The following is a 23,014-nucleotide window of genomic DNA, read 5'->3' on the forward strand; positions in this document are numbered from 1 at the left end:
AGTAAAGTGCCAAAATTATCAAGAAATGACAAAACAAATGTGCATATGGCATATTTTGTCTGGGAGTCCCTTTCGGGGAGTTCGGCCACCTGGTGCAAATGTATTTATTTGACACCACTTCGATGACTTGCATGACAACGATGAATAAGGCACAAAACAAAAAACAGTGATTGCAGTGACAATATGCTGTTTATGACTCTGAATGAATTACGATCACCTGGTTTTTGTGAAGTGTAGAGAATCTAATAGTGATTAATGCCGAGAAAATAATTATACTATTCCTGTATAGTCCATTCTTCAGATATTTTTATCTTATTGGAATGTACAAAGACTTCTTGTCATTAATGAATACACCAATCAATGATTTTAATTTTAAAATTAAGAAATTGTGCAAAGATTACACCAAATGAATGGGGCAGCAATCTTACTTTTGATGATATTTCTCCCATTGAGCTGGTACTTGCTGCAGATGTTGCAACATGTTGTCTATACGGCGTGACACAACTTGCCACTGTTTTTGGACCTGGGAAAGTGCTTCAGCCAGTTGAGCATCACTACTTGAGGTTGTCACTTTGGTCATAGTTTCAAGGCACCGTTCAACCTGACACAAAATTCCCTTTGTACCAGGTGTGAAGAACTCACGATGCCTTGTCAGGATAGCTTCGACATCTTCATGACGATCAAATGCCTGCTGTTCTGCTGAAATCTCTTTCTCAATGTCTTTCAAATACTGGTTAAATGTTGCCTCATCCAGCCGGAATTCCAACCGCATTAGATGGAGTGGTGCGAAGGACAGTACTTCCTGTTGACAGTGAGACAAAATTCAGCTCTCATAAACAGTTAAATTTACTACAGCAATTAACAACTTTCCACAAAGAATCCTCAATATACTTGTTTTATACGTCTCTCATGAATCTCAAGAAAACCATTGTGACTAAGACGACATCAACTGCAGCACACCATAAGTACCAATATGTGTCTTTGATACATGTACTATAATCAGTCTTACGCACATTTGATTCAGTACATGCCTCATGTAAGGTAGTAACTGTCAGACCAAATTTCGCTTCAGCTATCTTGTTGACATTTGTTCGTTTGGCCAGTACTTGCTTTCTTTTTTATAAAATGAGGCTTGTACTACCACACATGTATACGTATCAATGATTTTCATGTGAGGTAATGATACAGTGTAGCACTGAAGACGGACACAAAGCTCAATATCAGTCCAGTGTAACAAATTTTAAAAATAAATCCTATGCAACAAATGTCTACTCATAGTCCTATGAAGTTCCTGAGATCCTCAATATATTGTCTGTTAACTATTGACTACACATAAATGGAATATTGTATAATATGATTATTTGAAATGATTAATGGAAAATCTCATATAAAGCTGTGAAACAAATACTAAAAAAGAGATAGAGGGGCTGGCCAGTACTTACCTCAGCTCAGTACAGCTGATAGATACACATAAAACAGAACCGAAAATTTATGTTCCTAGCTTTCGGAACCCTCTCACTTGTATTGCATAAAGTTAATGACAAACCAAGAGACCTGATAATGTTAAGTAGGAGTAACACAAGGTTTATATATTTTAATCTAACTTTAAGATTACATCAAACACTAATTTTCATGGAAAACAGAAAGCAAAGATAATGTAATTTAGTGTCATGACAATGATATGGTCGTTAGAGATGAGGCATACTGGTGAAGGGACGGTCAGATAGAAATAACAAAAACATATTTCTTCCTTAGAGTGAAAGGAAAATATTATTTACAGTCTTATGTGTAACTGTGCTCATTTCAGAGTTTTATGATCCCATCTTCTATGACCATGTTACTCTTTTGGCGGTCTTACATCCCTAGTCACCAATTACACCAATGTTACCTTGGCTAACTCCAATAAGCTACAAAACATTTCTTTTGCAAAGTTCATAGTTCTTGTGTGAAAGTTGTTACACATATGCTTCATTAGTGGTTGCTGGAGTAATAGGCACCATTCCCAGATATTAAACATATAGCAATATGGCAAGTAAGTCATTAATGGTAATTCCAACCATTCTTATTCTGTAGCAATTTTCAGTTCTTACCATCAGATTATAGAGAAAGAAGTACAGGTACCGTATTTACTCGAATCTAAGCCGCACTTTTTTTCCGGTTTTCGTAATCCAAAAAACCGCCTGCGGCTTAGAATCGAGTGCAAAGAAAGCGGAAGTTATGAAAAATGTTGGTACGTGCCGCCACAACTAACTTCTGCCGTCGAATATATGTAGCGCTACGCACGCATGCTCTGTAGGCACAAAGATAAATACTGGCGCCAAAACCTCTGCGTCAGTAAATAAATTTTAAAAAAAAAGTGGAAGACGAGTTTTTTTTCTCCGCCGCGAGTTTCGACCACTGCATTTTCATACATTATCCAACGAAGTAAATACAAATTCCGTATTGTTCATCTTCGAATGTAGCACAATTTCAGTGTACTACGAAAATCTGACTGGCAAGACTGTTTGGGATGTTTGTCAATATGGCCAACTCTACGTTCTGAATTTTTTCCTATCTGTGAGAAGAGATGGTTGCTAATAGGAACCTGATGAAATTTGAATCACATACAGTATTCTCTTCACCATAAGAATAATACGGATATAAACATTTTGCCATGTATTCTTTCGTGTTTGCTGCTCTCTCATTTAAATCCTGTCTGCCTAATAAACTACGAAACTAGAGTGAGACAACAGCAAACGCGGAAGAATATACGTATCATGTCATGTTTATATTCGTATTATTCTTATGCCTAACAGCGATACAGTCAGAAATGAAGCACGGCAAGTGACTAGATTTTAAAATCTGAGATGACTCTAATTTCTGTGCAGAATTTGATGTAATAAAGAAGCGGCCGCAAAGATTTTCAAACGGAGAAAAATTTTCGCCTAACTCTCGTTCAGAACATGTTCTATCATACGCAGTCTATTATTTGATTCTTGTTGATCATTATCAAAGAAAGCAGCAGTGTAAGTAACAACAAATAGCAGTCTCTTGCCATTGTTTCGCTAATGAGACGATTCCTCACTTTTTTTTAATTGTACGCGGCGGTAGCGCGCACAAAAGCAAGCCATGCCATGAGCCGCGACAGGCCGTAAACACGCACTATCAGAATGCGACAAACAATGCATGACACAGTGCAGTAATGCATTTTCAGCTTAAGAGTGACGCAAACACCTATAACAAAGAAAACGGCACTTGTCAGCTCAAAGCAAAATAAGCAATCGATTCAAACCAGACAAAGCACGTGAAAAAGGGCACCCGTATAAATACGGACGGAGCGCCTGACGCATAGCAATGGCTACGTAGTAAAGCTTAACTGCTAAGCTTATGACTCGAACCAAACTACTGTAGCAGTATCGTCATTCATTCGACCTAAATTGTGTCTCATATTACAATGGACCAACTTTGTTTCAATTTGGAGGTGCGGCCTAAAACTTTTCTCTCCCCTTGAATTTCGAGTCTCAAATTTCAGGTGCGGCTTAGATTCGGGAAATTTTTTTTCCCTTTATTTCAAGTCTCATTTTTCAGGTGCGGCTTAGATTCGAGTGCGGCTTAGATTCGAGTAAATACGGTAATAGGATAAGGGAAAAATACTGTATATCATGTTTACAGAAGACATGCAACACTAATGTAGAAAGGAATAATTTTTAAAGTCTACTGAGGCAATCAGCAAGCCACATCAGAGGCAAAGATCTGGGTTCAACTGAATTCCAACACAGTCATCATCTGTCAGAAACATTCAAAGAAGCAGAGATGGGTTAATGTAGTAAGGTATGCAAGAAAGCTGTACAGGTTTTGGAAAATTGGTTGAAGAATTACATATTTTATTTTAACTGCAAGTTTTCTGCTGCACTATTTATTTATTTACTTGTAGTGGTACACATTACACAATGTAAGCATAAGACTAACATAGAAATAAGGAACATTATACATATTACACCATCCTCACAGGTACTTGATAATGGCAAAACACCAAAATGAAAATGAACTTGTCATGTAACTTTTATCAGTATGAGTAAATAATGCAGCAAAAAACTCAAACTTAAAATAAAACATGTCACTCTTTGACCTCATGCAAGCTGCGGGCACACTGGAAAGGAAATTGTTGAAATCGGGAGAGATACAGGTGAGCTTGACCTATCAGCCAGATCATGAAATATGGTTGCAGATGTGGCTTCTAGATCATTTAGGAGTTTTCAGTTAAATGTGATTGTAAATAAAAGGTCATTTGGTGTACTAATGTGTAACTTAGCAAATGCCAAAGTGTTTGCAGTACATTCAAAAGATCTGATGTATCTACTACTGTCTTAAACCACTGTTAACATTTTACATACCTTCCATTTTGCTTGAAGCCTGTCAACTATAGCCTTGATAGTACCTTGCTGATCTGCAGGCAAGCAATTTCTCAAGTCCTGGGCTGCATTTATCAGATCTTGAATCCAATGTTCATTCACTCGTTCAAAGAAAGCCTATGAATTATTATGGAGACAAATAGTTAAGTATTCCACATAAAAATTGCAACAGAAGAAAAAATATAACCATGTTAAATAATAGCTTAAGTATTAATGTTGTCTTCAATAGTCACATACCTTGTGAACTTCAATTGTTTGTTTTGTGTCTATATGTTTTTCAGAAATGAGTTTTTCTGCCTTCTGCAACCATTCTGAAATAATCTTTTCACTTTCTTGGAAATTATGCCAACATCTATTAGCCTCCTGCAGTTTCTGTTAAAAAAAAAGGTTTGTGAGTTTCTGTTGACCAAACCAATTCTTAGTACTAGTACCTTTGTGTTCTTCTGGGAATAGAAATACTTACTTGTTCCCATTGCTGTGCTTGCTGTGTTACACGCGCAAAACGATCATTCAGTTGTATCATTTTGAGGTTGAAATCTTCTGTATCAACACCTTCTGTGTGATCCACTGATTTCACAATACTTTGGAATATTTTGTTTTTGCTTTCAAGCATTGACTTATAATACAGAGTTCGTGAAAAGAATGCCTGTGTAAATGCAGAAAGATAGTTATATATTTAAAGGAATAAATTTACCAGATATGTTGATATCACTCACATGGTTATCAATATTGCGCAATTTCAATAACATAATCACTGATGGTGCCATGTTACCAGTCAAAGTGTCACATTTTTAGTTCTCTAGATTTTTCTTTAGGAGAATTCATTGTAATATCCAAGGAAGCAAAAATTTAAAAAGATATATCAACAATTTCTGAAAGAGCACAATAACAGTGCTAGCATAAGAAATTATATTTGTCATACAGACAACAAAATGAGTATGTATAGTATTACAAGCAGATTTTTGAGATTATTGGGCATACATAATAGATTTCATTTTTCTTTAATGTGTACTACAAAATTTATTCTGTCGACATACTACAGAGATTACAAAGAACAGAAAGTTTTCTCATGATGTATCAAAGTTACACTATACAAATAAGTTAGTTACTATTGACTTAAAAGTGTACTCTAACCTTGTGCCTGTCAAGTTGAGCTTGGACACTCTCCTGACCACCTGTAAGTGATAGTGATGACAAGAAGGTTTCTGCCTCATCAAGCCATTGACTGATTTCCACCTGTCCTGTTTCCAGGGACTCTTGTTGCACTAGGATTTGGTGGAAAAGGTGGAGCTGCATTGGTATTAATGCTCGGACACGAACAAGAGCCTCTGTCAAAAGAAATACACTGTTTAGTACTCTGCTATGGGTATGTGTAACACAAATAGTCTGATTGGTTGCATCACACAAAGCTGACTGTTTACACTACACTGCTATGAGTTTTATTTGGTAAACAAATGAGGGCAGTCGTGTTTGTTATTGACTGATGTCTTATAAAAACTTTATACTTCTCTTTCTTGACAAATAAGATTTTCATCTTTGATGTATTCAGATAGATTAATATGATAACACTGTAAAGAAAAACACATTCTTTCAAGCCTGTAAATTTAATTTTTTAAAATTACAGTATTATTTCAGTCAGGTAAAAAAGTGAACAGCAAAAGAAACACATATAATATCTTATTTTCTACATATTTTCTTGGCAAACCTGTAGAATATGAATACACATCATAAAATTCCTATTCTCACACAAACTGAAAACATCACTGTATGGTTAACATTCAGATGCTACTGACTAATAATGGGAGATCAGGCGTTACAGTACCACAATAGATCATGAAATGGAACAGATACAATATGTTGGCTAGCATATTGGAACAGCTAAGACAGCAAACATTTGATACAACCTGACATAACAACTTATTAGCTGTATGATTAGATTAACTATAATCTTAACTGCCATAAGATACACGATATCGAATATTAAACATTCCATCACACATTTCTAGATATGGATTTACAGTAATCACCTTTCTCCTTTTTAAGTGTGTTCATGATTCTGTCTACTTCCTCCCGAGAAAGATCTTGAAGCATGGACTGGAAAATCTTGCTCACATTCTTAAATAGATCTTCAATGTCTTCCACTTCACTTTGTAGTTGCTGAATAAGCAAGAGAAATAAAGATTAAAGCAAATTATTTGAAGTCTTACCAATGTTACATTCAGGCATAACTTACAAGATACTATATAAAAAAATACCTTACCTGTAGTCTCTGTCCATAAGCTTTTATCTTTTCAGTCGAACTTAGTTGTGATGAAGACAGAACAGATTCTGCAGTACGCAACCACTTCTGCAGCTTGTCAATCCCTGCTCGGTAGTCCTTCCGGTTTCTTAGAATATCGCCAGCATGCATGTACTGTTTAACGTGCTGTGATCATAAAATAGAGCATGCTGATAGAAACTGGCCACACTTAATTTAACATTACATTTAGAAATCTATAATTGTGTTCAATGGTTTCTAATACCAGACTAAGACAGAACTCTAATCTAGGGGACAGGGGAAGGGGGTTATGGAAAGAGGTCAAAGTCTTAACTAATTGTAGCTCTGTAATTTCTTAGTGGCTGCGGTAGTTAAATTTGATTATTTACAGCCTTCTAACTGAAGATGTAGTATTGCAGAGCAATTACATTCATTCCCTTAGCTGAACGGTTTGGGTTGCTGCCTTCAGTGCAGAAGTTTCCCAGTATCTCCTCAAATTTTTTCTGAGGTGGGGAGGTCTGGTGCAGGCTCCACTCAGCCCTTGTGAGGTCAAATGAAGAGCTGCTCGAAAACAAAGCAGCGATATCATCAAGCGTCATCCACTGGCAACAACAGCCGGAGGGATTGGCAACATCCTGATCACATGTCCCATGATCATAGATTGTTTGTCATACTGCCTTGTAGGCAGCAGTTGGTCGTTTGGAACAGTCATTAGGCCTAATCTGTGAGTGATACTTACTTAACACATTGTGGTTCGAGTCCAGAAATGACTGGACTGGCAACTGTTGACCATATGGTCAGTGCCTGAGCCTGGCTTGCGCTGCGTGGAGAAATTTGTAGCTCCCATTCCAGTGGGTGATCCCTCTTAAGACCAATGTAGGTGGGACAAGATGAATGCATCTTTCTTCTAACTAGTTCATGAATTTTGAGTGCTTTGGATAGCACTTTGTACATAGCGGTCTTTTGTGATGTCCCAAACCTTTTGTAGGCTACTTAATCCATAGTCCACACACTGCGCAGCTTTGAAATGGTGATATTCAATGACAGTGATGTTCTCAAAGCTCTTCAAGAAAAAATAGGTGCTCACAGTTCAGAAGAAGTGGAATATTCTTATACTCATTCATAGTTCTATGCAGCTGGATGAGTAGGTAATAAGGAAGAGAATATTCTGTCACATATCTGGTTGTTCTCCAGGAACTGCCACAGTCACCATCTACTTCTGGCATCAATGGTAGGTGGAGCTCCACAGTTTCCATGGCATTTATTCACAATGGTCTCATTAACCACCTTATGAGATATATTCACTACAGACACATGTGAACAGTTCACAAAATTTGTCATTGCACATTGATCCCCGTTTCTTTAAATCCAGTGACAGCAATGATTATCATTTTTTGCATCTCCGGATAGTCACTCCTTTACATATGAAGGCTTTGAGCTAAATGTATCAAACAGCTTGTCAACGCCATTATACATCTGCTTCACTAGCCCATAACACAAAATGTATGTTTTTAAGCTATATGTGTATAAATAGCACAATTACAGTATTCTGAAAAGGATAGATTACTATTCATCACACAGCGGAGATGCTGAGGCACAGATAGGAGAAACAAAAAGACTGACAAACAAGTAAGCTGTTGTCTGATTCCAATGAAGGCCTTTTTGGCCAAAAGCTTACATGTTTGACAGTCTTTTTGTCATGCCTATCTGCGACTCAGTATCTCAACTGTATGGAGAGTAGTAATATATCCTTTTCATAATTTTGTCATTATTCCATCCTGGATTTTCCATTGTTAAATGGCATAGTTATATGACTTGACAAGATACATCATCTTATAATCCTGCCACATGTCAAAGGATCAGTTGATGGAATTAAGCATACATCTGATGAGGCTGCTCTGTAAAGTGCTGTCAATTGATACATTTTTTAATGCCAGTTCATGACGGTAAACAACAGCGGCATATTTAAAGACTGCTGCAGACTTGTCTCGGTTTTACTTGTCTCATCTCACTGGTGTGTTCTATGTACTCGCCAGTGGACTTATTTATGACAAATTTGCAATACATTGATTATTTTATGGAACTTGTTTGGACTTTGTTATTCCTTGTCATCTGTGTTTCACTTGCACATGGTCATCTACATTTTCATAATGTGGTGCTGTCTTTGTTGTCCATTCGACTGTATTTTGCACCTTCTGTGAGCAAACCAACAGCGTGTACATGCACAAAGACAGCGGTTCATACTCAAGTGCTTCCCAGTTGGTCAGACTTACAGTTATCCAGCACAAATGTTTGAGATATTTGGTAAAACTCCCGAGTACTTTAATGGCCAAGAGCTATCCATCTCCATAAGACTTCGCTCTGTTTAGTACAAAAAGACTCAGGATCAATTATATTCTGCAATTTATTTGTACTTAAACCGTGTTCAATAAAATCTGTATTGTTGAAGAAGAAGAAGAAGATGTGCAACATTTAGGATCATTATAGACTTATCGGCAATTTAAGATGCATACTATGAAGATAATTAAATTAAAACATTTGAGTAACATTATTCACTAAGATAGAGCAACAGAATTTTAGCAAAGGAACCAACAAAATAACAGACATTTGGCCAGCAGCACATCTGTGTTGCAATATAGGGTTCTCCTGTGTATTTTTCTGTATAACATACGTTTCTACAGGCATTCCAGTCAGTTCTTTACTATTCCAGTAACTTTACCTTTTGAATTTTTTTCCAAGTTTCATTTTGTTATTTCATTCCAACCAATTTTGCACTGTCAAGAATTCATTATACTTTTAGCCTCATTCTCAAAATTCCTGCTCACATATTCTCTTTCACTTTACATATATTGACTACAATGAAGTTTTCAGCTGGGTGTCTGAACAGTGACGTCCAACGTTTAGTTATTTATATAACGTATTATTAGAAATAATGTCAGTGTGAAACACAGTGACAATCTTGTAAATTTTTTAAATTACATATTACCCCATTTGTTTGACATGAGGTTGTAATATTAATTAAAAGTCACACTTTCTGATATCAAAATTTATCAACTGCTTTGAATTTTTATGTCCAGCAGTGCTAAGGCATCTTATTATTTGCAAAATAGTTAATAGCCAGATCTGCATATCCTATCAATAGTGTAAATAACTGTATGTTAACTTCAGTGACAAAATTAACATATTCTCAATTTAATGTTCAATGTGAATGATTACCTGGAACAGATCTTCCCAACGGGATGATATTACCAAGTATCGTTCTTTCAGCTCATGGGCAACTTGATCCTCACAGGTTGCAATGAGGAAACTAACAGTGTCACCTAATAGTTGATACTTGTCCTTCCAAACACTCAAGTCCTAAAAAGAAAATGAAAGATTTTTTAAAAATCAACTAGTTTACATGTACTGAAATTTACTGGAGTCAAATGCCATGTCTACAGTACACTTCTAAGTGCAGTAGATGGTATTAATGTGTTAGCCTTTCATCCAAAATAGAAGAACATTTCACTTTAATTCACAAATATCACAACAGGACTATAATGAAAAGCTAACACAAAATTAATAAAAATATAATAGTGTGTGCAACCAAAACGTGGTAGATGCAGATCACAAAAAAATGCTAGAAGTGTGGGGGTCAAATAAAAACAAGCAAAATGCCACAGAAAACAAAAATGTAAAGCTACAAATATGAAACAGTAAAATTGATTACAATTATGAATACTGAAAAAGACAATATAATGCAAACCCATATGCACAGGCAATCTCTGAGTCTTTGACTCCAGAACCTAAAGTGTCCTGATGGAGAGGATTAAGAGTTATTGTTACCTCCAAAAGTACTATTTTTTGATGTAGAACAAATACACATGCATGGAAAGTTAATTCCCTATTGTCTTAGAACAAGGGCACTGAAGCTCCAAATAGACGATAGTGAATATGAAATCTTTGATTAAAAGGAATACCTTCCTGATAGACAAGGAGAAAAGACAGCTCACAAAATCGTCATAAACACTGATTACACCAGGGGACTGCTCAACATAAACAAATGATGACTGCTAAAGCACAACAGTTATAAATAATTGTTTGTTATAACATGTTAATCACAGGATAAAAAGGCTTAAATTCAGCAAAAATTTCATAGAATCAAAGGAGACCATCAAACAAATGCAAAACATGATTAATCTATAGTGAGGATTTGAATTATTCACATTCAGTGTGATTTCAACAATGAATGTGAGTTAAAACTTGTGAGAATAGTGAAACCTACAAATATTACCTGCAAATTATGTAAAAAACAGTTAGCATAAGAAATTGACATTTTTGTTTCTACAACTTTTCCTGTTTGTGTGTGCAGTACTGAGAGACAAAGTAATTTTTTACTATAAAAAATTGACAAACTGTTAAATTAGACAATGGAAACGATCACATCAAAACTAAGAGATGAAGGTATCAATAGTTTTAAGTGTCACCTTTAGAAAGAATTGAAAGTACAGAAGGTTGGATTATAATGTTCTATGAACTTCAGACACACAACACACTAAAGCTTTTAGAATTATTTTCAGTTTTACCATAATTATGATAAGAGACTTGTTGGCACGTATTCTATGAACCCAAAGAATGAACATTATCAATTTACTTTATCTCCCTATAGGCACACTTTTCTTGATACCAAATATATGTGAATGCTTCACAAAAATCGATTTTCATATTAAACCAACCAGCCACCAATAACACTGCCACTTACGTAATTGTCATCCATGCCTTTGCAAACAGGATCACAAATGGATCTCCTGCACCATACCTACCATGCTAACAACATTTCACACAAATCTGATACCTTATTACACAGTGCACACCTGGACAAGAACATTAAAATGCATTCTTCACCAGTCAACTATCTTTTGCACACAAATGAATATTCTTCCAAATTTCCCTCTTAACATCAACACCCACACCCAGAGTGCTATTCCACTGTGCAGCCATTCAATAAAACATCTTTGCCTCTCCTTCAGCCCCTTCTACTCCCAATTTCTTGTCCCACTGGGTCGTATTGGGAGATAACACATCTATACGCGTATTCACTTGGAAGATCCTATTCCAACCCTATTCAGCTGTGGTCAACATCATGCACTACTGTAGTAACTGCTTCATGAACCATTCCACCTCAATCTTTGTCTGTCACTATCTTTTCTTAACGGCTCACATGAGAACCACCCATTCACTTCCCTTCAGTCCTGAGACTCCTGCCTGTAGCGGGACTTTGAATTTCGCCGCACTACACTCGTTCCCTCAGATAAAAAATATCCCGTCGCAGCGGTATGAGCACTCGACGGCAGAGAAAATACTAAAATTGTAACTCTTTTTTTTGTTTTCTACCCGTTTCTTGATTGTCTCTTGATAGCCGAAGCTTAAGGCAGAAAAAAAAAAAAAAAACTTATTAGCTAGTCTTGATCTGATTTTAATGTGTAGACATATTGTGGAAGTTGTTAAGAAATCCGGAGGATGGAAGTAGCAAAGTAAATTAAATTGCATACAGTATCAAGATGATTTTAATTGGTATAAATTAGTGATTCTTGGACGATTGCAAGATTTCGGAGCAGACTTTTCACGCCGAAATGAAGGAGATTTTTGAAGACCTGGGCGCCGCACGAAAGAAGACAAGTTGACCTGGTAAAGGATGAACTCTTATCTACGCCACTTCCCCCTGTCAGTTACATTTTGTTATTCTCTGTTTCTTTTCAATAATTTTTGTAGTGGAAATTGGTTTAACTTTTGCTCAAAAAACGCCACAAGGACCACCCCAACTATAGCTTTCCTGTAATACGAAGTCCAATCTACATTTCTTTCTTTCTTTCCCTTTTTTCATGATTTAATAAAAAAAAATAAAAAATAAAAAAAATTCACTTACGATTTCTTCCCACATTTTCAACCTTTTTTCTTTTTCTTTTCTTCTCTCTTTTCTTTTTTTATTAACCACTACATGCCCCCCTCCCTCCCAAATATCCAACATTCCCTGTCCTCATCCCCCTTCCCAATCCCTTTACCTAATGCTCTGCCTCTGTCCTTGTTCACAATCCCGTCACTCTAACTCAGCTGAAGGACACTGTGTCCAAAATAAGAAGACTCTCACATTGTATCTGTCAGGACTGAAAGGAAGTGTTTCACTCTGAACCAAATGTCACAAGGAGAGGAGCAGTACAGTGGCAAATAACATTAGATTCCCTCTCTCATGACAGGCATTATTACATGTGTTCTGTGCTTCTAAAAGTAAATAATAAAATAAATAAAAAGGAGACACAGCTGCTGTTCACAGTCAGTGGTGAAGTAGAAAAATCTTGTTATGGACCAGAGGCCACCCCTGCTCCATCAACTCTTACTTTTTCTTAGAATATGATGAAGCATCAACCATGGAAACATGATACAGTAATGAAAAAGGCCTCTGAAGTTCCTCCTGTCTTTTTCTGTTACGTACTTGTCTTTCCTCTTACTACTGTCTTTAAGTCAACAACGTACTAATGATGATGGAAAAGATGTAGAAGATCAGTACTGAACAAAATATAAGTTAGTGTGCATACTGGAAAGTTTTAAATAACACTTTCATAGTGTTTAAACATTTTTAGTAAGTTATTTAATTATTTTCACTGGCTTACAAATTACAGTTCTCAAGATAGTGGTGGACTATAAAATAAATGTAACCTGGAAAAATTCTAGTTTGTCATCCTCTTGGAGGTCCAGCATTCCGTATGCTCTATCGAGCCAGGCTTCAAACTCATCCACCAAACTGTTCCAGCGGCGCCAGTATGCAACAACTTCTTCTAACATACTTTGCACACAGCGAAGCTCCATAGATACACTCTTCCACCGTTCAGCAGTTTCACGCATGAAGTGATCTATCAACACACTTTCTCGTTGATCTAGAAAAGATAATGCACATCAGTAACATTAAACATGTGACATCTGGTTCCCGAACTACTATGTTTAACATATTCACCGCATAGACAACCACAATTGTTTATTTTTTACAACAAACAGGCTGCAAAATTATCATGAACATAAGTAAAACTTTTAGTGGGCCCGAAGGCTGGATTAGCCATCACACAGCTTTGATACAACTGGATATTGGTGTAAACTTCATAGACCTTTGCTACTACTGTTTCTATTGGAGGTGGAATGGCTTCACTTTCTTCTGGCTTGAGAGATGGGCCATCCAGAATATTACAAGCAGACCTATTCACTCGCATAGCTTTCAAACCAAGGTACTACTTGGGATTTTTCACATACACAAAGTACTGTCATATGTGAAAGATACAAAAATATCACAATATTCTGATAATCAAATTCAGAAGTGTTTGATTGCCATCTGACACCAGCCAGGTCAACACACTGTAATCAGTCTTATAATTTATATCAATGGGAGAAAATGATTATATTTAAATGTATGATTTATGTAAAAATCTTCAGACTATTTTCCAACGGTGAAAGGCACAGGCGGTGAATGGGGCAGGTACCATCTGTTGAAAGATGAATGTAAACTGCTCCTTAACTTCAGAATTTATATGTGTTATAAAAATATATCTGTAGAAATCAATTAGCAAATTTTAATGATAACTTTAGCATCAAGTAATCAGCAGCAATGCAAAGATTTTTCTCTTCACAATACTGATTGTCTTATTCTTTTCTATATGAGACATTCTTCTGGTGAAACTGGAGCTGTAGGTTTAAAAAATTAAAAATATACAATTAGCAGATAATAAATCCAAATTGACTTCTGACTGGTTAACAGGCACAGACAGACATACTGGTATTTTGTGCATGAGGGTTCCATATTTCTTGTTTGCCTTCATAACATGAATAGTATTTCCCCCCCCTCCCCCCCCCCCATCTCTCTCTCTCTCTCTCTCTCTCTCTCTCTCTCTCTCTTTCTTTCTCCTTTCTCTTTTGTCTGAACCTTACCTACATTTCCTTCTCGTTTGTACTCTTCTACAACCTTTTGCATGTCAATATATGCTTTATTGAACTCCTGGAAGATTCGGTTACGAGAAACAAAGTTTCTATATTGGTCCAGCAATTGTTGCACTTTTTCTTCACGGCCATATTTTACAGCCCAACCTCGCAATTTTGACTCCGTCAGATGGAGGAAGGCTATGAGGCAACACTGTAAAATTTGAGAAACATAAAATTAAACATCTGTAAGCATCATAACTTACATAAATGTGTCTGTACGTTACTTTAAGAAAGCTACATAATTTTAAAAATGCCAAAACAAACTTTCATATACAAATACAAGGCAATCAATTCTTGAGAAATTTCGTTTTCGTTAAGAGGTGTTATAAACATAAATGTTTATTATAACAAACAATTCTGAATGCTAGGCTACACAAGAAAATATTAAAGTTAAATTTTCTGTATTCCTAAGCTGCTTAAAATATTTCAAATGAGGATATAAATGAATAACAGATTGAAGTTTTATTTACTTTTGTAGTAAGTTACTATATCAGATAAGAAAATTGTATCTTCAAGGAAAAATATGACAGATATAGTCACATTTTTCCAACATCATTATATAAAGTAAGAGTAGAACAAAATATGCCAAAGTGCTGACTGGGAGGAATAGCACCAAACCAGAAAGTAACTTTATGTGATTCTTCGGGCTTTCCGAGAGACATGTTGAGATGTCATGTATTTTGCCAGATATCAAAGTAGTTTATACACAATATTTCAACAACATGAGTTGTTATCCTCATCAGTTGCTACCCCAGAGTACTAATTGAATGACATGGGTCCAGTATTTATACCTGCAGCCTTCCTCTTCCATGGGCAGTTCCAGGTGATCTATCTGCAGTCTGCTCCCACTGGAAGCTCATCTTCTGTCTGATGTGCCAGGCCAAACACCGGTGGTTCATCTTCGCTCCAGTGCAACTGATTACACACTGGTGTTCCATTTTCAGTCCAGTGCCATTCTAGGTGTTTCCTCTGTGGTCCACTCCCTCTAGAAGCATCCTGTGATGTTTCATCTTCAGTTTGGGTGTTTGGTGTTTGTTCCTTACCTCCACACTCGCAGTTCTTCTTTTAGTGTCATTCTGTTGCTGCCTCCACTGCATTTTCAGCAATTCCAGTGCAGGATTGCAGGCTCCACTGAGGTGATACCAAATGTCATGATTCATGAGGTTTTCCACCACCTTTGTCTCTGTAAGACTTTCTTATAACACTGTCTTAGTACTTTGGAGTTGGTGATGGATAATTTCATTGCCTTCGTAGTCAGGTGTGCCTCTGAAGTCCACTGTTCTCATTGTTTGGCTAATGTATGACATGCCACATTGGCAGAAATATTGTAACTTCTTGGTTTTTGTAGTTCCAGGTCATTTTTCACATTGCTCAGTAGTCCTCTTATTTCAGTAGATGGAGAGAACACACACTTGGCGTTGTATCGATTAATGCAGGGAGGCAAAAACAACTGTGGTCTTAAACCACTGTTGCCTGCACCAAAACTAAATTTATTGCGCAGGATGTAGATGTTATGCATCCTGAGAATCCTGCTGATTTTGGCAGGGCAGGTACACCATGGTATTTGCTTCTTTTGCCCTTCTTCTAGATCATGTGGCAGAGAGGTGGGTTGAAAAGCCTTCTGAATCTGTTTGGTCGAGTATTCATTTTTGCAGAACAACGATTGTAGGTGCTCTATTTCTGCTGCCAAATGATCAACGTCTGACAAGGTATGTGCTCTGTGGACCTATGTCTTCAGAATTCCATTCTTTTGTGCTTGGTGGTGACAGCTGTTGGCTTGCAGGTACAAACCACTGTGTGTAGGTTTCTTTTTAACAAATACATCCAGAAATGGCAACTGGCCATCATTTTCCAGTTCCATGGTGACTTTAATATTTTGGTGGTGTAAGTTATGATGTTCCAGAAACTCACTGAACAACTCCCTACCACGAGGCCAGATCAAAAGGTATCATCCACATACTTGAAGAAGCAATCTCTAAAACTGCCTCTTCAGATCTCTCCATGAACATAATGGCAGCCAGTGGAGACAGCAAGCTGCCCATTGCTACACACCCTGTCTGCTCATAAGTTTGGTCCCTATACAGAATATAAGTTGAGGTTAGTATACGGTTCCAATGGGTCTGGTGGACAGGGATACTACACCAAAATTGACCATTATATCACATTTTGTGATATTTAGTTGCTTGAGACTTTGCAAGAAGTTGTCTGAATTGCAGATGAGGTGAATACACTTCCCCACATATGGGAACAGGAGTAATTTCAAGTGCTGGGCTATTGGCTATGTTTTGTGCCGATGTTGCTGACGATTGGGCATGGTGGCATAACCACCTTGTGTAATGTAAGCAGCCTGTGAAGTCTAGGTGCAACTGGCACTCTCTATCATAATTGTTTGATGACCTTGTTACTCATAATCATCTTCTTGTCCACAGGGTCACATTCTGAAAGTGTGTACACAGGGTCCTCCCAGAAGATGACGCACTCTCTCATCATAATTAGTCTGCTGCAAAATGACTGTTGATCTACCTTTATTTGCCGGTAACACCAGAATGTTGCTGTCTTCCTGGAGCCCCTTGAGTGCAAGCTCTCATCAGTTGAGATGTCTGATTTTGGAGGCTTTGCCTTGGTGAATGCTGTGCAAGAGTTTATGGAACATGTTAACTCAGGCCACCCAAATATTAAGTTTACCTTGGAACTGGAAAAGGACGGCCTGTTGCCATTTCTGGATGTAGTTGTCAAAAAGAGAGCAGATGTATCATATAGCTACAATGTTTATTGCAAACCTACACACACTGATTTATACCTGCAAGTCAGCAGTTGTCACCACCCAGTGCAGAGAAATGGAGTTCTGAAGAGATAGGCCCACAGACCACACACATTCTCAGATCAAGATAGTTTGGCTGCACAAAAAGATCATCTACAATCAGTATTCCGCAAAAATGGATACACAGGTAAAAAGATTCAAAAGACCCTTCAACCAGCCACTCCACCACATGATCTAGAAGAAATGCAAGATGAAGCAAAGACTGTAGCATACCTGCCTTGTGTGGGATTTATTTCTGTTAAAACCAACAGGATTCTCAAGAAACATCAATCACATGTGTGTTCTGTCCACCTACCAAAATAAGAGGACTACTGGAAACTGTGAAAGATGACCTGGGGCTATGAATTTATAATATATCGAGCCATGGGCCAAACATTAGGACAATAGACATCAGACGCACAGAACATCAGAGACACACCTACCTATGAAAACCCGGAATTTATAATATATCTAGCCTTGGGCCAAACATTGGGACAATAGACATGAGATGCAAAGAACATCAGAGACACACCCACCTAAGAGGGGCAACTAAATCAGCCATTGCCCAGCACTGTCTAGAACTCAATAAATCTGCAAACTATGATGAAATATGGGTTCTGCCACAGAGCTGGGATAGTGTTATAAGAGTGCCTGTAGAGATAAAGGTGATGGAAAACCTCTTGAATCATGAGACTGGGTACCAACTCAGTAGAGCCCAGGATCCAAAATGCAAAGGGGGCAGCAGCAGAACTCCACAAAATGAACAACTGAGAATGTGAATACAGGGGATCAACCCCAGGCACAGTGGACGCTTGTAGTGGGAGTGAACAGCAGATTGTACTCCTCGAACGACACCGGACCAAAAACGGAATGCAAACATGCAAATGGTGCAATGAACCAAAGATGAACCACTAGCACTCAGCCTGTTGCATCAGGCCAAAGGGAAGATGCGTAAGGTTGCTTCTAGTGGAAGCAAACTGCAGATGGAACACCTGGAACCAACCTGAGGGCGAAAGCTACGTGTATGAATACTGGCCCTGTTCCACTCAATGAGTATTCTCAGGTAGCACCTGAGGAAGATAATGTGTCACACTGTCAAAATATTGTGCATGAACAACACTGATATCTGTCAGAATATTCAACACCTCAAGACGTCAAGTAATTTTATCATTAATATTAAAACAGAGTGAAGAACATCAATGTCATATTTTCTGTCAATGCTATGGGTGGTTTAAGACAGTTTCCATCTTTTCAGCCACTGCCTGTTGTAGTGACATTATTAGCCAATAATGCAAACAAGTAATCCCAATGAGAGTGTAGTGTCATTGTGTTGGTATGTGAGAGTGAGTTGTAAAATGATATAAACTGACCAATACACTTTGGGGTGGTTACAGCTGGGGTGTTATTATCTGCTACTCAAGTAATGATCATTCAGGTATCTGCCACATTGCAACATGGAAACAAACAGGGCTTCCTTTCACCTCTGCTGCTCATGGCATTTTACTGGCAGTGTCCAGAAAATGAATTTCTAAGGAGATACCACTATACAAATCTAATTACCCACACAGTGTTTTCTGTCATTGTGGCAACAGTGGTCATGGTTTTCGTGAGACAGCATGTCTTCAATTATGAAATACACAAATTTCTGTAATATGTACTACATAAAAGCTAAAAATAAATAAAATATTTCACATTTCTCACAATATTGGCTTAAAATAGCACTATTTACACACATTTTTCATTGACCAAGTAGTTATGACAGGCATGAATACAGTTAATTAAAGAGCATTCTAAAAACGAAGGGACACTATTCACTCCATTACCTTATGCTCAAGGAATTTCAGTCTGATGCGCCTCTTTGCTGCTTTTGGACCAATTTCTTCCAATCGTTTTGCCATCATTTGGAGTTGCTCAGGTGGAACATTACTAGCAAGTGATGAGCTTCTTGCTTCCTCAAACTTCTTTTGTACAGCAGGTAGGTCAGCAAAGAAAGCCTGGAGGAAGGATAAATACAATAACTGCACTTTAACATCACACACATTTGCCATGCTGGTCTTCATACTTTCTAATGCTTGCCAATTAATTAATGGTTCCAAAGTACAATACACATATGGAAAGGTGGACAGTAAAACTAAGATTACACTGCACATGGAATGTATTTATTGTATTAGATTTGTATTCATTTGATAAACCTCACAGAGCTGCTGTCATATACTGGATTTCCATGGATGAAATTTCTTTTTCCGGAACACTTTATGCAGTGCATTATAAATGGAATGGTATTAGCCAAGCTCTTTCAGGTTCTATAATTTTATAGGATTTGGAGTAGATGTTTATATCTGAAAAATAACCCTTGACTAAGGATTTTGGTCTTTCAAATGTGGTACAAAGAGAGGAGCCATGAATTCCTTGTTCACTGCAGCCAACATTGGGACACAACAAATTTAACATACAAATTAAAAATAAAACATACCTTGTGTTCTTCCAGTCGTCGGCTGATAATACTGGCTGTCTCTTCATTCATGGCAGTGGGTATATCATCAGAATCAATAAGGGCTTCTGCACGGGCAAGCCACTGCCCTACTTCACCCAAGGCACCTGGCAGACGGGAATCTAGCAACCACAGCCAATTCCGCAGCTGCAAGGAGACATTGGCCAATCATAAAAATTTGGAATAAACATCCTAAATAGCGAAATCAGGTTACAATTTTTACCCTTATCATCACAAATTCTGAAAATATTGAAGTGCTATCAATCCAAGCATTTCCATGAGAAAATTCAGTTGATATACAGAATCCCAGTGTAACAATACTTCAGGCTGATGATAATATTATGTAAATGATTGACTGCTACCCACCATATAGGGGTTGAGTCTCAACATAAAGACAGCTTTCTAAAGCAATAAACACACATACATTCACACAAGCGCAACTCACATACACATAACAACAGTCTCTGGCTGCTGATATCCAAGTTTGTGTGAATGCGTGTGTGTTTTTTTTTTTTTTTTTTTTTTTTTTTCTACTTTACAAGAAGGCCTTTTGGCTGAAAGCTCAAATGTATAGCAGACTTTCTGTTGTGCTTGTCTGTCTGTGTCTCAATGTCTCCTCTACAAGGCGAGTACCAATCTAACCTTTCCATAATACTGACAATATTGTCAAAAGGATAAATTGCTACTTACCCTGTAGATGAGACACTGAGTCACAGTCATGCATCCCAAAGGGCTGGGATTTTGGCCAAAAGGCCATCTTCTAAAGGAGACAACACACACATTCAAAGATAAGGAATGGGGTGGTTCTCTGCAGAGTCAATGAAGAAATGAACAAATGGAAAACAATGACAAGAAGAGGAAGGAGGATGATAAGACATGTTTTACGGCATCACGGAATTACCTCCATGGTATTAGAAGGTGAAAACTGTAGGAGAATACAGAGATTGGAATACATCCAGCAAATAATTGAGAACATATGGGTGCAAGTGGTACTATGAGATAAAGAAGTTGGTGCAGGAGAGGATTTTGTGGTAGGCCACATCAAACCAGTAAGTGTCAAGGGTCGAGGGTCTTAATCACTGCACATCTCGCTTGTTCACTGTGTAAGTAATGCATCAATTGCTTCCCAAGAACTACACTTTCATTGTCAGCTAACTATTGTCAGTGGTAACATAAAAAAGAATGGCGGCCTTAGTATTTCCTCTGAAAAATTATAGCTCTGGAAAACATTACCATAACGTTTTGCATATTAACAGCATTATTCCATTTATGTATTCTGTATTTACCTGTGCTTGCAGTTTGTACCATAAGCTTTCAATTTCTTTCCATGATTCGTGGGTAATACTGATCATGCTTTGAGATTCCACTAATCGCTTCAGCTTCTCATATGTAGGCACTCTACTATCAACTTCATTCTTAAATAACAGGAAATCCTGCAAGGCAAAATTTAGTTAGACTTATATTCATATAGCCCTATGTATATTATTAACTTGTTCTTTATAATTACTAACCTTACAAGCAATACTTACAGAATAATTCATTGATAATGTATTTGTTTGTTGAAGGTGTTCCATGTACTGTGTTTTTTGCAAAAGCCAAGTTATAAATTCATTGTACTCTGCTTCAATTGCAGCTAATGTACTAGACCCATCAGCAGTCTGTAAGAAAAGCATTGTTTAAACACTGAATGTGGTACAACCAACGATCACTGCAAACTAGTATGACAAATATGAATGACCTGCAGTAGGTATTCTAAATAAAATCAATGTACAGTCTGTGCTAAAATATTCTGTATTTGTATCAACATAATATGAATATATAAAACAAAGAATTACTTCTGGAATCAAGCATAAGGTGACATTATTAACATGTACCTTAGGTTCTGGGTATTTGTGTAGGAACTGTGCCACATATGTCATAATTGACTTCTCATCAGGCCTCGGCACATCCACATCCTCTGGATCCAGGAGTCGAGCAATACCCAGTTCACTCTCGGCAACACTGAATGCTGTCTCGAGGCGTTCTCTATTACTCGCTTCACGCATTGCTAAGATATTTACAAGATTTGCCTTTATGGCATCAATTATCCCAAGGAATGCTACACCATCCCTCCAACTAGGTCCAAAGTCTTTTATCTCTACTCCTAAGTCTCTGCAAAATACAAACATTATATTACTTATAGGTCCAACAGTTATCTGAATCATTAACATACTTTAAATGAAACACAAAATTATAACAACTTTAAACAAAAATCACTATCTTAAACATAACATTGTTAGTGGTTCACATTATGTAACACAAACTTACTTAGGTAAGGCATTGGTCACCCACTGCATAAGTGCAGTTCGGGCACCCTGACGGTGCTTCTCATCAACCATGCGACGCTCTTCAGCTGAGCGTGGGACACCAACACTCTCTAGGCTGCTGGCACTACTACTGTAGGCCCGGCTAAGGGATTCGAGAGCTCGGGTGTTCTCCTCAATCTGCAAAATAGGGCACAAAGTTGTATATAATGTTAATGAATCCATCAAAATAGTGACATACTTCCCCAAAAACAAAATTGTAAGTTAGTTGACACATTTCCTTGTGTTCTTACATTACAGGGAAAGCAATTCAAGCTCTCTTACTAAAGTCACATTTTACATCCCAAACTGCTGTCTAACCCAAAGGACATAGGCTACATTGTGCTGATGTAAGGAACTGAAATGTGTGAATTACTGTTGCAACACATATCCATATTAAGTATTTGCGCCAAGTCACTGAACAAACAGCTGAATTTAAAGTGCAGGTGGCTACTTTAAGTCATGCAAATGAATTGAGCAATGCATCTTTACCATTTTTTGAAAAGGCATACATTAAAAAAATCAAATTTTTGAGTGAATACATTGATAACAATGTACCACTTGTTTCCTAGTGCTAACACATTATATTCACCGAGTATGAAGTGGTATTACGCAAATTATGTGTATGTGTAGTCAGTGTTCATTTCTTGTACCTTGTATAGTTGTGAAAGATCTGCCCCACGACGACATAACTGTCATTCACGTGTCAACCCTGCAGACATTGTTTTAATA

The 23,014-nt window shown here is 37.4% G+C and overlaps 1 protein-coding gene across 1 annotated transcript in view; it reads right to left on the reverse strand.

Moving 5' to 3' along the window:
• LOC126092560 (muscle-specific protein 300 kDa) overlaps window positions 1-23,014 on the reverse strand; it is a 651,560-nt gene that overhangs the window by 443,826 nt on the left and 184,720 nt on the right. The window contains exons 6-21 of the mRNA XM_049908233.1: window positions 22,248-22,423; window positions 21,815-22,091; window positions 21,470-21,598; window positions 21,227-21,373; window positions 19,923-20,087; window positions 19,273-19,443; window positions 14,599-14,800; window positions 13,342-13,559; window positions 9,865-10,005; window positions 6,652-6,816; window positions 6,419-6,548; window positions 5,526-5,719; window positions 4,855-5,037; window positions 4,629-4,763; window positions 4,374-4,508; window positions 429-802 (exon numbers count right to left, since the gene is read on the reverse strand). Coding sequence (XP_049764190.1) covers window positions 429-802; window positions 4,374-4,508; window positions 4,629-4,763; window positions 4,855-5,037; window positions 5,526-5,719; window positions 6,419-6,548; window positions 6,652-6,816; window positions 9,865-10,005; window positions 13,342-13,559; window positions 14,599-14,800; window positions 19,273-19,443; window positions 19,923-20,087; window positions 21,227-21,373; window positions 21,470-21,598; window positions 21,815-22,091; window positions 22,248-22,423 — 2,942 coding nt within the window. The remainder of the gene's footprint in view (window positions 1-428; window positions 803-4,373; window positions 4,509-4,628; window positions 4,764-4,854; window positions 5,038-5,525; window positions 5,720-6,418; window positions 6,549-6,651; window positions 6,817-9,864; window positions 10,006-13,341; window positions 13,560-14,598; window positions 14,801-19,272; window positions 19,444-19,922; window positions 20,088-21,226; window positions 21,374-21,469; window positions 21,599-21,814; window positions 22,092-22,247; window positions 22,424-23,014) is intronic.

This window comes from Schistocerca cancellata, chromosome 7 (genome assembly GCF_023864275.1).
Source record: "Schistocerca cancellata isolate TAMUIC-IGC-003103 chromosome 7, iqSchCanc2.1, whole genome shotgun sequence".
NCBI classification, from domain to species: domain Eukaryota; kingdom Metazoa; phylum Arthropoda; class Insecta; order Orthoptera; family Acrididae; genus Schistocerca; species Schistocerca cancellata.